This window comes from Palaemon carinicauda, chromosome 1, assembly GCF_036898095.1.
Source record: "Palaemon carinicauda isolate YSFRI2023 chromosome 1, ASM3689809v2, whole genome shotgun sequence".
Classification (NCBI taxonomy): domain Eukaryota; kingdom Metazoa; phylum Arthropoda; class Malacostraca; order Decapoda; family Palaemonidae; genus Palaemon; species Palaemon carinicauda.
Window position 1 is genome coordinate 143751585 of NC_090725.1, and position 16093 is coordinate 143767677.

Sequence of the window (16093 nt, forward strand, 5' to 3'; positions counted from 1 at the left end):
TAGGTCTCTTTTATATGGAACATGTTGAAGTACTTAGGGAATTGACTTACATAATCGAGAAAAACGGTTAGAATCCTAAAGTCTTCATTTGTTGGCTGAAGAAAGAAGGGAGAGAGACTAATATCAAGGAGGGGAGGAACTCTTTTAGTGAAATATCCTAAGTGTGATATATGACCATGTGCTGTACTCTTTAGTAGGATAAACAAGTGATTTTAGTTTCCATATGGTTTATATTTGTGAATGACGTAACTAGTACATTGACGTGTGTAGTACTTAGCCTGTTTTGACGCAGGCAGACGTTATTGTAGCAAAAGAGTTAACAATCATTTGGATATGTTATAGCAGAACTGTCTTACCAGCTACAGTAATGAAATGTTTGACAATAGGGGCAGTGATAAGGAAGGGTGTCTCTTCGTATCAACGGTTGTCATGATGTTGATTTCATACCATAACAATATGATTAAATTTTATCTAGTGTACATTAGCTTTTCAAGAAGAAATATCTTTTTATTGATTTTCTAGTTTTTGTACAAAGAAACAAAATGCCAATCTTTCTTTGTATGGTTTTCGGATAGTGGTTTTCCTAGGTTAAGTTTTGTACGGTATACTAAATAAGCAGTACATTTGAAAGAGGAAGATTTATTTTTTCTATTTTTTTTTTTTCAGGAAATTGATGAGGATGATGTTCATAGTGATGAGGACTTTAAAAAGACACTTAAAGAATTAGAAGAAACGAGGAAGAAGGAAAAAGATTCTCTTCATAAACAAAAAGATAAATTTAAGGAAATCACACCAAAGAAAACAAAACATGAAGCTAAATCAATTTCACATAATGAGGAAAAACCTAAACCAAATGAAAATAGCCCACCTAAGGAAAAGTCTAACAAAAATAGTCTTTCTACTAAGCTTTCATCAATGGCAAATAAAATTGAGAAGAAAGACAAGCATGGTGGAGAGAGAGAAGAAAGAAACCAAGAAGTTACTCCTCATAAGGAAAAGAAACATGACCATCGAAAAGAAGGAAGCTACAGTCATGAAAAGAAAAGAAAGCATAGCGATAGTAATGATGGAGACGGTAAAATTAAGAGGACGCCCGATAAAAATGATAACGTTCATAAAAAACAAAAATTTGAGGGATTAGTGAAACAGGAAGAGGTAAAAACACCCAAAAGGGAGCTCCATGACTCTAGCAAGAAGGAAAAGAAGGATGAAAAAAATGATGCAACTCCTGCAAAAGAGAGTAATGAAAATGGCAAGGAAAAATCTCCCAAAAAAGAAAAGCAGGAAAGGGTTTCTCCAATAAAGAAAGAAATAATGTCAGACATAGAAACTACACCCGTGGCAGAGGAAAAAAAGAAGAATGCCAGAGCATCTTATTTAAAGTTTCTGCAGAGATCAGGCCCAAGTAATCCTGGAAGCAAGATTATTCCAGAGGTATAGTATATTTCTTTGCAGTTTGTCTAAAGTTTGTAGTGGCTCCTGAGTCGTCTGATTTTTCTTAGTTTCAGTGTTTTTAGATATTGTAAGTGATGTTTTTTGCTGCTTGCTTTTGTTATTTTTTTTTTACCTGATGTGTTGTTAGATGTCTGACATGTTTCTATGCATAAACAGTTCAAGTGTAGATTACTTTTATGAACTTCCTCTAATGTTCATATTGCTTGTTCTCGAGAAGCTTGCTTTATCAACATTTACCCATAAGTTTTCCACTTACTAACAAACCTTCCGTTATTTATTTGGATTATCTTTCAGCGAATCCGGAAGGTAGCGTTTAGACTTAAAGTGTCGACCATGCCTAACCGCTTGAACCGGTAGGCTAGGGGTGGCGGGGGGGTTACCCAGCCACTTCTATATATACTCTCAGAGCTGTGAGGTACATCACTTTTTCTTTTGGCTCGGTCGAGATCGGACGTGTCCTCTCTCTCCCTAGACTGTCATTGGACTTTTTTATCTTCTTTTTCCTTTCAGGTATGCTTGTTTTCTCTACGATCGCCTTTATGCGAACCTGTCCAGGGCACAAGGGTACCGTGTGCAGTACTTTTATGTCATCGTTGGAGACCGACCCCCCCCCTCTTTGTGTTCTTCGTGCAGAGGGCATCGCTGCGAGCAGGGTTCGCTGTGCGCTAAGTATAAGGAATGGCTTGCCTCCCATTGGGAGAAATTTGGATGGTGCAGAAAGAAGAATGCCAAGTGAGATATTTCTCCCTCAGGGGCGAGGAAAGCTCGTCCTTGTCGCACCTCCAAATCTCTTTCAAAAGCTCCTCCTCGCTTGCGCTCTTCCGAGGGACGATTGAGAGGAAGCCCAGACCAACTAACTCCTTGGCAACCCCAGGATTCTGGGGGGTTGTTACTTCCCCTAGAGAGGAGCAACTTCACTTCCAGCTGCCGGGGAGCATTTCTCCCTTTCAGATGTTCTGCAGGTGTGGCCAACCTTGGGGATTTCAGGACCCCCTTCAAAGGAAGAATATATGTGTCTCCTTCAGCGCGCTGCTAGGAAGGACCCTTTTCCAGAGTTGTCAACATCTCGCACTCTAGAATTGTGCAAAGTACGTCTGTTGCCTTCTCCTGGACCTTCCACATGCGGACGAGGTGATCGCTCGCGTTTGCCTCTCCAAAGGCCTCCTGTTGACAATGACTCCACTTGCCATCCTGGGACCTCATCATCCTGTAACCTTTCGTTTATTCCTACAGGAACCTGCCGGTTGCAGGTGTTGATCTTCTAGGGACCAGCATTCTTACCACCAGCATTGCGAATGGACGAGCATTGCCATTGCCTCGCCCCTCTGGAAACTCTAACCCTGATCGCCATTTGCGACAATCAGAAGATCAGATGGATCGTAGGTCATCACGATCCGAACGCTCTTCCTCTGGAAGGTGTCCATGCTCTAGAGCTTCACGCTCACGAGACCTCTGATCTCAACGCTCTCCTCGCAGGCGTTCCTCTTCAAGAGGAGAAATCTTATGATCCCGCTCTGCATGATCACATGCTCAGTCTATACCTAGGTCCAGACCCTCGTGTTCTAGATCTCCTTGATGTAAATCACGAGAACAGTGCTCACGAGGACGACGCTCCCGTTCACGAGCTAGGCAGTTACGACGCTTGCGCTGTTCTCGAACGAGAGCTAGACGCTCTCGTTCACGATCGCGAACTGTGTGTTCACGATCAAGGTCTAGATGTTCCTCATCTAAAGGTAGGCGTAGCCCCTCAATCCGACCTTCACTTAAACGACCTCGGACTGAACTTGATCATGAGACTGACCATCCCTCAGACAGGCGTCCGGCTAAACCCCTAGTGTCATTCACTGCCTGGGTAGTATTAGCAAGACATTTGCTTATGCGATGTTTGGAAACGAGTCCCTCTGTGATGTATTCTCTAATGTTCAGGGTTGTCCCCACGCAGAGACCTTCTCTGCCGACTTTGTCAGACGCAGGTTTGCGGCAGAAGGAAGGCGTTAGACCTTCCTCTTCTAGTAATGCTCCTAGTATGAGCACTTCTGCTTGTAAATCGCCCCCATTGACGTGCGAAACTCGCGATTTTGCAGGCTAATCGATGATATCCGCAAGCAGTTCACGAGCAGATGTGTCGGAACAGCATGCAAGTGTGGTACCAACACTTTCGCCTCCGCCTCCAGCTTCTACCACCTCCAGCGGCAGGCCTATACCCTTTTCAGAGGGTTTCAAGGAGCCGCCTGATAAGTTCGCAGATGTTCCTATTACAGGTAATCGTCAACTTATGACAGAGATAGGGACCGAGAGATGCGTCGTAAGTCGATTTTGAGAAATAAGATAGAATAGCGTGCCCAGGTGTACCCTCAAGCAAGAGAACTCTAAGCCAAGACTACAGAGGCTATGGTCCTACCCAAGACTAGAGAACAATGGTTTGATTTTGAAGTGTCCACTTAGAAGAGCTGCTTACTAAAGCTAAAGAGTCTCTTCTACCCTTACCAACAGGAAAGTGGCCACTGAATAATTACAGTGCAGTAGTTAACACCTTGGGTGATGTGTTGTCAGGTGTTTGAGGACATAGGGGAATATGGAAAGAATAGGCCAAACTATTCGGTGTGTGTAGGCAAAGGAAAAATGAACTGCAACCAGAGAGAAGGATCCAATGTAGTACTGTCTGTCCAGTCAAAGGACCCCATAATCTCTATCGATAGTATCTGAACGGGTGGCTGGTGCCATAGCCATCCTACCACTAAAAGATATCATCAACCCCTCCGTGGAAATTACCAGAGATATCATTTTGTAAATATTTTATTGGTGTTAAAAAGAACATGACTGAATTAGAAGCTAGGTCTCTTCATAGAACATGTTGAAGAACATAGGGAATCAACTTTTATATATACCGATGGCTCCGAATCTGATGCTAGCATAGGATTTGGAGTATATAGTAATTCTCTTATCTGTAGAGGTGCACTTCCTCCAATATCTTAAATATTTACTGCTGAACTATATGGCATAGCGTTAAAAGAGGAGGGCAATTTTACCATTTTTAGTGATGCAAAAAGTGTCCATCAAGATTTAGAATGTTTCAATTTCAGTAACTTTATAGTTTTAAAGATTTTAGAGTGGCTTTTAAGGTATAACAGTTTTTTTTCCTGGGTTCCGGCACACGTAGGTGTGAGTGGAATTGAAGAGGCAGATTCACTGGCAAAGAATGCTGCAGCCGAGTTGCTACCAAAAGGTATCCCTTATCTGTAAAGATTTTTTACTGGCAATTAAGAATTATATCTATAGTAATTGGCAACAGCATTGGGATAGTTGAACTGAAAATAAGATAAGAGAAATTGCGAATGTTATATCCCCTTGGAGGTATAGCAGGATGCCCCGAAAGTGGGAGAATACTCTACATTCGGATGACACAAGTTTCTGCTGGTTGGCCAACACCAACCATATTGCAACGACTGTTTGATACCCTTGACAGTGAGGCATTTGTTGATTGAATGCCCCACCTGGAGCACAGAAAGAAATAGATATCTGTTTGAGGCTCGAGGTGATGATGGCAGTTTCATCCTTGCCAAGATCCTTGGACCTGATGTGTCGTACAATGCTAGTGGTATTTTTTTGTTTATTTCAGAAGCAGGTCTTCTGAATGCTATTTAACTTTTATAATATATTTACTTTTCTGGTTTTAATTGAATTGCAATCACATCCGATCTGATCACCGGCTATTGTGACTCGCTCTTGGCAGGCTCATCCTCTAAACTCCTCCCACCACTGAGTGCCCAGCAGAGGAATTACTACGAGGTCCTTGATGAGCCTCTTCCGGCTCATCCTCTACACTATTCCTTGAAAGAATTAACGAAGGGAATCTCTGAAGAGAGACTTTCTGGGCTGCAAGTTTCATTTTCTGCATCTGAGATCCTCAGTCAGGAGAAGGTGGCGAAGTATGGCATGCAGGCTACTTTGTGGCTAGAGCTCTGGTTTGGATCTATGGGAAACCTGTTGTGGACCGAGGACTTGTTCAGTGAAAGCTCCAGGAAGGCAATTTAGACCTTTCTACTGTCTGGGACTCAAGCCATCGGGTTCCTTGCCCACAAAGATGTAAACTTGTGGGCAAACACCATCCTAAGACAGAGAGACTCGACAGTGAAGAGGTTCCATCGCCAAGTCCCACAGAGTGAGATTATGAAACTTTGGAACTCCTCTCTGGAGGGTTCCTCTCTGGTTGAGCTGTAAGACATAGAGTGAGCTACGGAAAGATGGAGGAATTCCAACCAGGACTCCCTCTTCCATAGGGCCTTAATATCCAGGCCCTCTTGACCACCTACTCATCCGCAGACCAAGCAGCAGAAGCCGACGATGAGTAAAACTACAGCATCATCATCGAAGGTGTCTATGAAGCTGTTTCTTACCAATGACAGGAAAGGCCCCAAGTCCTCCCGTGGAGGGAAAAATCCTATGGGCCTGGCCGAGGCTGCATCAGCTAGAATAGGCAATCCCCTCACTTGTCCACCAGTGAGGGGGATGCCTGCATCTTTGCTGGTAGAGGTGGATGCAGATCAGGGTGAACCCTGGACAGTCTCCGTAATTTGTTCAGAGTATTGCGTCCCGTTCATTCAATCTCCCTCCAATGACCAAAACATAGTTCCATCGAGCTCCTATGTGAAGGGACCTGCAAAGGAGAAGGGGGCTCTCCAAGAGGTCCTCGACAATTCCCCAGGCTTCAACAACTCCCCAGGCTTCGTCAGTCGATTCTTTCATGTGTAAAAGGTGTCTGGAGGCCAGAGACCAGATATTAACCTCTAAGGTCTAAACAAGTTTGTCAAACAAACTCCGTTCAGCTTGAAGACGGCAGAACCAAAGGACTTCATATGCACACTGGATCCAAAGGACGCATACTTCCAGATTGTAACCCATCTGTCTTCAAGGAAGTATCTGAGAATCATTCTCGACAACAAGAAATACCAGTTTAAGGTACCGTGCTTAAGTCTTTCCACAGCACCCGAGGTCTTCCCAAGAGTGTTCGCCCTACTGTCGTCTTGGGTTCACATAATCGGCATCTATCGTATGTTATCTGGACGACTGGCTGATTCTAGCAGACTTGGTGGCAACCCTTCTTCAGCATTGAAACAAACTGCTGGGGCTTTGCCAAGCTCAGGGGATCATGGTAAACATCAAGAAGTCATCACTGCTTCCCTCTCAATGACTGGTATACCTAGGAATGATATTAGCCACAAGCCTTCCCACCAGACGACAGGGTAGTGAGGCTGAGGAAGGTAGCAAGACCATAACTCAGACGAGAAGAACTCCCAGTCCAAAGGGGGTTATGTCTCCTCGGGTACCTATCATCCTTGGCCCGTCTAGTTCCCAACAACCACCTCAGGATACGATCCCTCCAATGGCGACTAAAGTCCATCTGGAATCAGGCCTTCGATTCCCCGGACATTCTGATCCCCATGGGACCAAAGGAATGGACAGACCTCGAATAGTGGGTGGCAGTCAAGAATCTGCTAAAGGTAGTCAAGCTTCCCATTCCCTCCCCCCCTGATTTGATACTCTTCTCAGATGCATCTAAAGAAGGATAGAGGCCGTACATGCTGCACCACTCGACCTCAGGCCTATAGTCAGAGTCCGAAAAGCACCAACATATGGATCCCCTAGAGATGAAGACTGCCTTCTTGGCCCTTCCAACAGTTCCAGCAGTTCTTTGCAGTCCACTCGGTGGTGATGAGCGAGAACACGACAGTAGTGGCTTACATTAATAAACAATGTGGTACTTTTTTTCTGTTCCTATACCATCTGGCAGTAGAGATACTGAGATGGGCAACACCAGACAACTCGGTGACCCTAACAGCTTGCTGTATTCCCGGCAAAAGGAATGTGCTTGCGGACAACCTGAGCAGAACGACTCAGATAGTGGGCTCAGAGTGGTCTTTAAATCATCAAGTAGCCAACAAAGTCCTGACTTTGTGGGGTTCCCTGACAGTGGATCTGTTTGCAACGTCCCTGAACTTCAGGCTCCTGTTGTACTGCTCCCCAGTCCCAGACCCTAAGGCTCTCTGTCAAGATGTATTCCAACAATGGTGGGACAACATTGAAGTTTAAGCCTTTCCCCTGTTCTGTCTGATGAGAAGAGTACTCAACAAGACCAGAACTTAGGTCAATCTCTCAATGACTCTCAAAGCTTCTCTAATGACCCTCATATCTCCGCTATGACATCACAAAGAATGGTTCCCAGACCTTTTGCAACTTCTGACGGAGCTTCCAAGAGAGGTCCCTCCGCAACACGATCTACTGAGACAACCATGTGCCAACATCTTCCACAAAGCCGTAGCTTTGCTACGACTTCACGCTTGGAGACTATCCAGCACCTCCTCACTCACAGAGGATTTTATCAACAAGTTGTGAGAAGGGTGGCTGGACACCTGCAAAGATCCTAGCTCAGTCTACCAGGCAAAATGGAATGTCTTCTGTGGTTGGTGTTGTGGAAGGGGTATCTCTCCCCTTGATGCCACTATCCCAGCAATAGTAGAGTTCTTTGTACATCTGCGGGAGGAAATGCTCCTCTCGGTTTCGGTAATAAAGGTTACTGCTCAGCCTTGAGTCTTGCCTTTAAGCTGAATTGAGTAGATATATCCTCTTCGCTAGAACTTTCTCTCCTCATACGGAATTATGAACTTACCTGTCCCTAGTCCAAAGTGAGATCTCCTCCATGGAATGTTGTTCAGGTCCTTTGGTCCCTGAAGGGTCCTCCCTACGAACCATTATGCCTGGCAACAGATCGCTACATCACGTTGAATACGGTGTTCCTAATCTCCTTGGCTTCGGCCAAAAGAGGTAGTGAACTCCATGGTCTCGTATGACATTGCCTAGTCAAAGGGATGGGGAGAGGTGAACTTCAGCTTCATCCCTTTTGTAGTTGACTCAAAATCCGGAGGTAGCGGATCCTAGATTTGATTCCTTCCAGATAACGAGTCATCGTTCTGTAACTAAGGACCGTAATCAAGTACTGCTATGTCCAGTAAGGAGTTTGAGTTACTGCCTCAAAAGAATAACAGCAGCTCACCCCTGTGTCCCAACTTTTCATCAGCATGGGGAAGGTCATAAGGAGGATCACGAAAAACACCATCTCTGCTTGGATTCGCAAAAAAAAGTTGGAGAACTTAGACATGGAATGCATTTCAAGCTTGACAATTTTTATTATGGACATTAGGCATTTGGCTTTATGGCTCCTTTTTACTGTTACATCATCTTACATTTTTTATCTTGTTTTATGAAGGTAAAGTGGCATTGAAGGCTAACTTGCTCAATTACTATACTGTACAAGTTGCCGACTAACTTTAGTGCTTTGTAATTGTATAGTAAAGTAGATTAAATAATTTTATGGTAGTTTATAGGCTATATGTCAGAATACTTACTGAACACTACAAGACAGCAAGCATGTTACCTAAAATCCAAATTTCATACTTGCATGCGACTTACATTATTAGATCGATAAATAATAATTGGGAAAAATTTGTTTAATAAAAGTTGCTGTCAGAAACTTGGGACTTCAGTTTCCCAAACTTTCCGTAGTAGGCCTAAGCTAAAGAACTCTTAATCACTACTTATACCTGGTGCTGATCTGACTTAACCCTTTAAATACAGGACGGCAGCATTGGTACAGACTGAACTCGAAATCGGTCTCTGGAAAGGATCTGTTACTTACTAGGAGACTAGCATTTCTGTCATTTTATTTTTATATTTTTGTTCTTAATTTTTTTAATATTTTAAGTAGATAGTTGAAATAAGCAAAACTGAGATCATAGAAATATTACTAAATTTAAATAGTAAAGATAAAGAATCAATAAGAAAATATAAGATATACAGTATATGAAACTAGTAAATTGTAAAAAAAAAAATATGCATTTTCCCTCCATAAAGACCACCTTTTCCGCAATAAAACCATGATTTTTCTTAAAAAGAAAAAAAGGAAACCTACCCGGGCTGGGTCTTATGCCCTCGGAGAGCACGGCATGGCCAGCATACCTCCAAGGATTTTGTTGCATGCAATAAGGTAACTGGGAGGGCAAGACCTTATTCCTTGTTGGCTCCTCTTGCTTCTTCAAGGCCTGGATCTCTTCACGTAAGGACTTGAACATCATCAGCTGGTATTGCTGATTCCCCTCCATGAAGGCTTTCATGTTAGCCATAAGTACCGGATCCATTGTCCCCCTAGATGCTGAAGCTTTGATGAGGATGGGGGGCTTAGAGATTAGCAGCTGGGCTCTAATGAACAGTGGGAACTACTTTCCCACTGGACCTCGCTGCCCAACTGATGATCCAACTAAATCGGTCAGCACTTTCTCTTTTCCTTTTGGTTATTTCTTTTATTCTCCCATCTCTTCCTTTTCTTCCTTTTGGGCTTGAACTTGTTTGATTATACTTTGGGTGCTGCTTTAGATTTGGCACAATGTGGGATGGACGGCATTCCATCTCAACCTGTACCAATTTAGACGTCATCACCCTCTGACAGACCTCATTGGGTGCAGACCAAGTCTGTTAAGAGTCGGGCTCCAGGGATCCGGTTTTAAGTCACCCATATTTGTGGGTAATGGGTGACACCAGGCATTGGAGTCGCTGGTGGGAGGGGCTAACCACCCCCACTGACCAGTGTACACCCACCTCAAGAGAGGCAGCCCCTCTCTAATAGAGGCAGCCCCTCTCTAATAGAGGACTGGTCCCCGCTGAAGCCTCTTCTCGTGTTGGGCCACATGGGATAGGAGGACTGACATCCTCTGATAAGAGGTGGATAACCCGGCTCGCTCTTTCAAAAAAAACCAACCCCTCTGTTGATGACCTGGAAAATACAAACATGGACCTCGGTACAGAAAGCTCCAACTCGGGTTCTAATATCGTAGCATTAGAACTTTGCTCGCGTCATATGAAGAATGATAGGAAAACACTAGAGAAGAAGAGAGAGAAAAAATGATGACTGTCCAGAAAAATATAGAAAAGTAGAAGTATTATCTGGTCACTATGAAGTAGTGAATTATGAGAAATTTTTTAATTTGGAATTTGAAAATGGAAGACATGAATGTGTAAATGTTTTTGAAGCTAACAGGGAAATAGTTGCTATATGTGGAGGGCAGCCAAAAATTCTTCCCCAGGGAAATGGAAGTCTCTTGATAGAGACACTATCCCCAATTCTAGGCGAAAGATTGAAAACACTCACAACATTAGATTATCATAGTGTCACATGCGTTTCGCACCCCACTTTCAACCAGAGTAGAGGTGTGATATATGCTTTAGAATTGCTGGACATAGAGGAAAAAGAAATTGAGGATGAACTGAAGAGTCAAGAAGTAGTAAAAGTAGTCAGAATGAGAAAGAGAGTTGGAGAACAACATATTTCTCTTGCTACTTTGATTATAACATTTGATCAATGCAGATTACCAAATGTTATTAAAGCTGGTTGGCTATCTTTAAAGGTGAAACCATATATCCCTTCACCATTGCGATGTTATCATTACCAAATGTATGGCCATTTAAGCCAGAAGTGCAAAGAAAAACTAAATAATAATCCAGCTGCTTGTGCCAACTGTGGACAAAGTAGTCATGGAGTATGCATAGAAAAACCAAATTGCATACACTGTGGTAAAGCTACATCTATAAGCTGTGTTAAGTTTATTTTTGAAAAAGAAATTCAGGCCATTAGGACCATGGAAAGGGTTACTTTTAGAGAGGCTCGTAAAAGAGCTCTTGAAAAACAGATAAGACCAGGGCAACCTTTTTCAGTGGTTCTGAAGAAAAACTTGCCAAAGCACACGGACGAAAATCATATTCCCACTTCTAAGATAAAGAAACATGAAAGTAGTTAAAGAGGTTGAAAGTCCCATTGAAAATCTATGTCCAGAAATTGTAGAAAAACCAAAACAGATACCTGAAAATCTGAAAGGTATTCAAAAGCCATCTACTCCCATTCTAAACAATAGTACAAACCTCTCTCAGGCCGTGTTCTTGCCTAATCTGATGGAGGTTCCACTTCAAACAAATTTACCTGGTGAACCTGTAGTGGGGAAGGTGCAAAATCCATATAGCTCACAACCTTTTAATCGTAAATGAGAGAGAGACCTCCATCTCTCTCACCCCCCTCCAATAGAAACATTAAAGTTATGACATCAAATAAATTTGATGTTTTGTCTGTTGATGTTTCTAATGAACTAGAAGATAAATTGAATAAATCAGAAATTGAAGTTGAGGGCCACCATCCGCCTCAACAAATAGATCAGAAGGACACAAAGAAAAGTACAAACGTAAAACCCAACATATCAAGACCATCTCTGAAGAAACCTACAGGTAATAATAACAGATTAAAAACTGCTAATGGGAAGACCTCATCCAAGATGTCTTCCAGAAATAATCCATAGTTTTCTCCTCCATTTTGCAATGGAATTGTCAGGGTTTAAGGGTCGAATATGAAGAACTTAAGATCTTAATTCATGAACATTCCCCCATAATTATATTTGTTCCGTAACCGAAATACAAACCGCGCTATTTACATAGGGTATTACTTTCGGCGTAGCTGAAATGACGAGCCATTAGATTTTTAACGAGGGTTAACTACCCCCACGCTAGTTAGCAGGGGGTAGGGAAGGGGTAGCTTGCTACCCTCCCCCCCCCCCACACACTGGTGAGTTGTCTCACTTCACTTTTGGCTCGGACGATGTACAGACGTTTCTGTCTTCGTCCTCGTTGTTGACAGCCTTAATTTGTTGTTTGCTTTTTCTAGTTTCTGTGTGTTTGGAAGTTGGCCTCGACCGTTATCATCGCTATGCGCAAGTGCCCTGGACTCGCTGGCCGCCCTTGTGGGACCTTCATGTCAGCGGAGGACACCGATCCTCACACCCTTTGCCCGCAGTGCCGAGGTCAACAGTGTGAGAGAGAGAATACTTGCAGTGAGTGTAGGGAGTGGTCTGCCTCCCAGTGGGAGAAGTTCGGCCGTCGGCGTAAGAAGAAGTCCAAGAGAGACCGTTCTCCTTCAAGGGTAGCCTTGAAGAAGGAAGGCTCTAAGGACTCCTCTTCCGCCGCCCGAACCTCCCCCGAAGCTCCCACTCGATTGGTCTCTCGTGAGAGACCGTCGAGTGGTAGCGCAGGCCCTAGTGGTGTTTCCCGACCTCGGGGGGCGGGAGAGGGCGTTGCCTCCCTTGGCGAGGCAGCTCCCTCTTCTCCTCCGGGGGAGGATATTATGGATTTTAATGAATATGACCAAACTGTCTCTAATAATGATTTGTTTCAGCTTTGGGCTTCCTTGGGGCTTAAGGGCTCGCCCTCCAAGGAAGCCCTGTTTGACCTGATCCAGCTGGGGGCTGCGGTCAAACAGTCGCCGGTAATACCAGAGGTACTCCCTTTGGATATTGTCGACACTGTCTTGGCAGGGCCTTCCGATGGGTCTGGTCATACCCCTGATACTGCTCCTGTTGCGGATGTTGCTGAAGGCTCTCCTCCCCCCTCCGAACATCCTTCGAGGGGGAAAGGGAGTCCCACGGGCTCTCCTGCGGGCGGGTTTCCCCCTCGGGGGAGCGCGGTGACAGAGACTCCTCTTCGGAGGACCGATGACTTGGACGCCCTTCCTCGAGGTCGAATTCGCCGTAAGGCCCGTCGGCCTCTCCGCAGCAGAGGACTTACTTCTCCCTATAAGGGAGTTAGGAGGCGCCTCTTCGGGTCTTCCTCGCCTGCTCCTTCCCCTGAGGAGGAGCCTCCTCGTCAGCAGCAGACCGTCGCAGTATCGTCCCTTGACCTCTCCGCAGATCGTTCGCGATCTCCTCGCCTGCCAGACCTTCCGACCTGCCTTCTCCGTTCCTGGCTGCAGATGCGCTTTGGGCGCCTTCTCATCCTGTCATCCGACAGGCACCGATCCCTTTCGGTGTGGGTAAGTCCCTTGCGTGTCAGGGTTCCCCTGCGCGCTCAACTGCGCGTTCGCGTGCAGTAGCGCACAAGCGCTCTCTAGAGTTGCAGTCTTTGGACTCAACTCGCCAGCGCTCTCCTGCTCGCCAGCGATCACCTGCTCGCCAGCACTCTCCTACTCGCAGGTCTCCTGTGAATCAGCAGCGCCCTCATGTTCCTGATGTGCGCAAGGCGCACCCTCGTTCTCCTGCGCACAGACGCGCAACTACGCAGCCTGTTCCTGGTGCGCGCCCAGCGTGCCAATGATCGCCACCGCGTCCACGATCGCCAGATCTGGACTTAGGCAAGGGTTCCATCCCGTCGCCTCGCCCTCGCGCCCCTGCGCGCCCTTCTGCTCCTGCGCAGCAGCACACACGCTCTCCGGTGCGCCCATCTAGAGCTCCTGTACGCGAGCGTTCGCCTACGTGTTTTTCTCCTTCCATCTCTTCGGATGCGCACAGTAACCTTACTGTGCGCCAACGATCTCCTGCGCGCCTAGATTTCCATCTAAAGAATTCCAGGTCAACTTCCTAGGACGAGTCACACCTTCCTCCACACACAAGCTTATGTAGGCCGCACATTCGTCGCAAGCAATGAACGTGCGAGGTGCATGGACCCCCTTTCTTGAGTGCTGCCCACTCGGATTTCGAGTCCCCAGGTAAAGCCAAAGCCAGGGGTAAGTCACCCTATGTAAATAGCGTGGTTTGTATTTCGGTTACGGAACAATTGACAAATTCGGAGATAATTTGTATGTTTCCTAACCATACAAACCTTAGCTATTTACACATATTTTCCCGCCAGCCCTGTCCCCCAAGTCAAGTCCTACCTCTAAGTGAAGTGAGACAACTCACCAGTGTGTGGGGGGGAGGGGTAGCAAGCTACCCCTTCCCTACCCCCTGCTAACTAGTGTGGGGGTAGTTAACCCTCGTTAAAAATCTAATGGCTCGTCATTTCAGCTACGCCGAAAGTAATACCCTATGTAAATAGCTAAGGTTTGTATGGTTAGGAAAAATACAAATTATCTCCGAATTTGTCATGTCTACAGGAAAGTAAGCTTGATGCTAACACTCCTAGTCCTCGAGAGTATGTTATCTATAGGACACCATATAATCAACGAGCAGGGAGCCATGGCGGAAGTCTCGAGTACGTTCGTCGAGATGTTCCCCAAATACCTTTGTCTATTCGTACATCCCTGCAGGCAGTGGTTGTACAAATCGATATAGGGAGAAAATATACAATATGCTCTCTGTACTTACCTCCAAATGATAATATTTTATATGATGATTTAGTAGAGGTCATTCAACAACTCCTCAACCTTTTCTCTTACTGGGAGATATGAATGGTAGACATCCTTTATGGGGTGATGTTTTGGCCAACACAAGGGGCAATATTACTGTATCTCATCAATTGTTGAGAATGAGGATGTGGGACTCCTTAGTACAGGAGAGCCCACACACTTCCATGTTCAGACAGGTACCTTGTTATGCATTGACCTTTCAATGGCAAGCTCTAACTGCCTTCTTGATTTTGATTGGAGGACATTAGATGATTGGCATACTAGTGATCATGCACCAATCATTATAAACACCAAGGGTCAGTCTTTACAAAGATCACCACGATGGAATCTTGTCAAGGCAGACTAGGTTAAATTTTGTGAGCTAAGTGAAATCGAAGGGAGTGCAGAACAGTTTGAAAGTATTGATGGTGCCATAGACCTACTGAATGGAACTCTCCATACAGCAGGAATCAATTCGATTCCCAAAATCATGGGATTATTCAAACGACGACCAGTCCCGTGATGGTCTCCAGAATTAACTGTCTTGCACAGAGCCACCTGATCTGCGTAGACGCCGTACTGATGAAAATTTGATAACATACAAAAGGTGTAGAGCACAGTTCCGTCGTGCCATGAAATAAGCCAGACGCCAGTCTTGGGTGTCATTTTTTCCTCCATTAACAGTAGAATACCACCTTCTTCTGTATGGAGGAAAATAAAGAAGATTGCCGGCAAATTTACCCCAAACCCACCACCAGTGCTGAAAGTGAACAGTCAGTTTGTGACTAAAACAAATGATGTGAGCAATGCCCTGGCCGATCATTTTTCAAGTGTATCTTGCAAGTGTGAAGCAGCTCCTGGTCACCAATATAGGAGCATTGAAGAAAAGAAAATGTTAAATTTTGCAACAGGAAAGGAAGAGTCATATAATTCTCCTTTTATTGAGAGAGAATGTGATTCGGCACTCTCCACTTGTAACGATACAACCCCTGGACCCCGATGAAATTCTATATGCAATGATTAAACATGTACATTTTAATGCAAAGTTATTTATTTTAAGCATTATCAATAGAATATGGCATGATCATAGTTATCGAAGTGTTTGGGAACTAGCCATTATTTGAGCCTTTTTAAAACCCGGTAAGGACAAGTTTTTAGCAGCAAACTACCGACCTATTGCATTGACATCTTGTTTATGTAAAATCATGGAGAAGATGGTCAATGCAAGGCTGATGTGGTACCTTGAAAAGAATGGTATTTTATCACCGATTCAATGTGGATTCAGAAAAATGCACTCAACAACTGATGTGTTAATAAGACTTGAGTCCTCTATTTGTGAAGCCTTTGCTTCCAAACAGCACCATGTGACAGTTTTTTTCGACCTTGAAAAGGCATATGATACCACATGGAGATATGGTATACTTAAAACAATTCATGAACTGGGATTAAAAG

The 16093-nt window shown here is 44.6% G+C and overlaps 1 protein-coding gene across 1 annotated transcript in view; it reads left to right on the plus strand.

Annotated features, from left to right (window-relative positions):
• Gnf1 (germ line transcription factor 1) overlaps positions 1-16093 on the plus strand; it is a 315450-nt gene that overhangs the window by 123752 nt on the left and 175605 nt on the right. Inside the window, exon 4 of the mRNA XM_068385704.1 lies at positions 667-1434. Within this exon, the coding sequence (XP_068241805.1) occupies positions 667-1434 (768 nt within the window). The remainder of the gene's footprint in view (positions 1-666; positions 1435-16093) is intronic.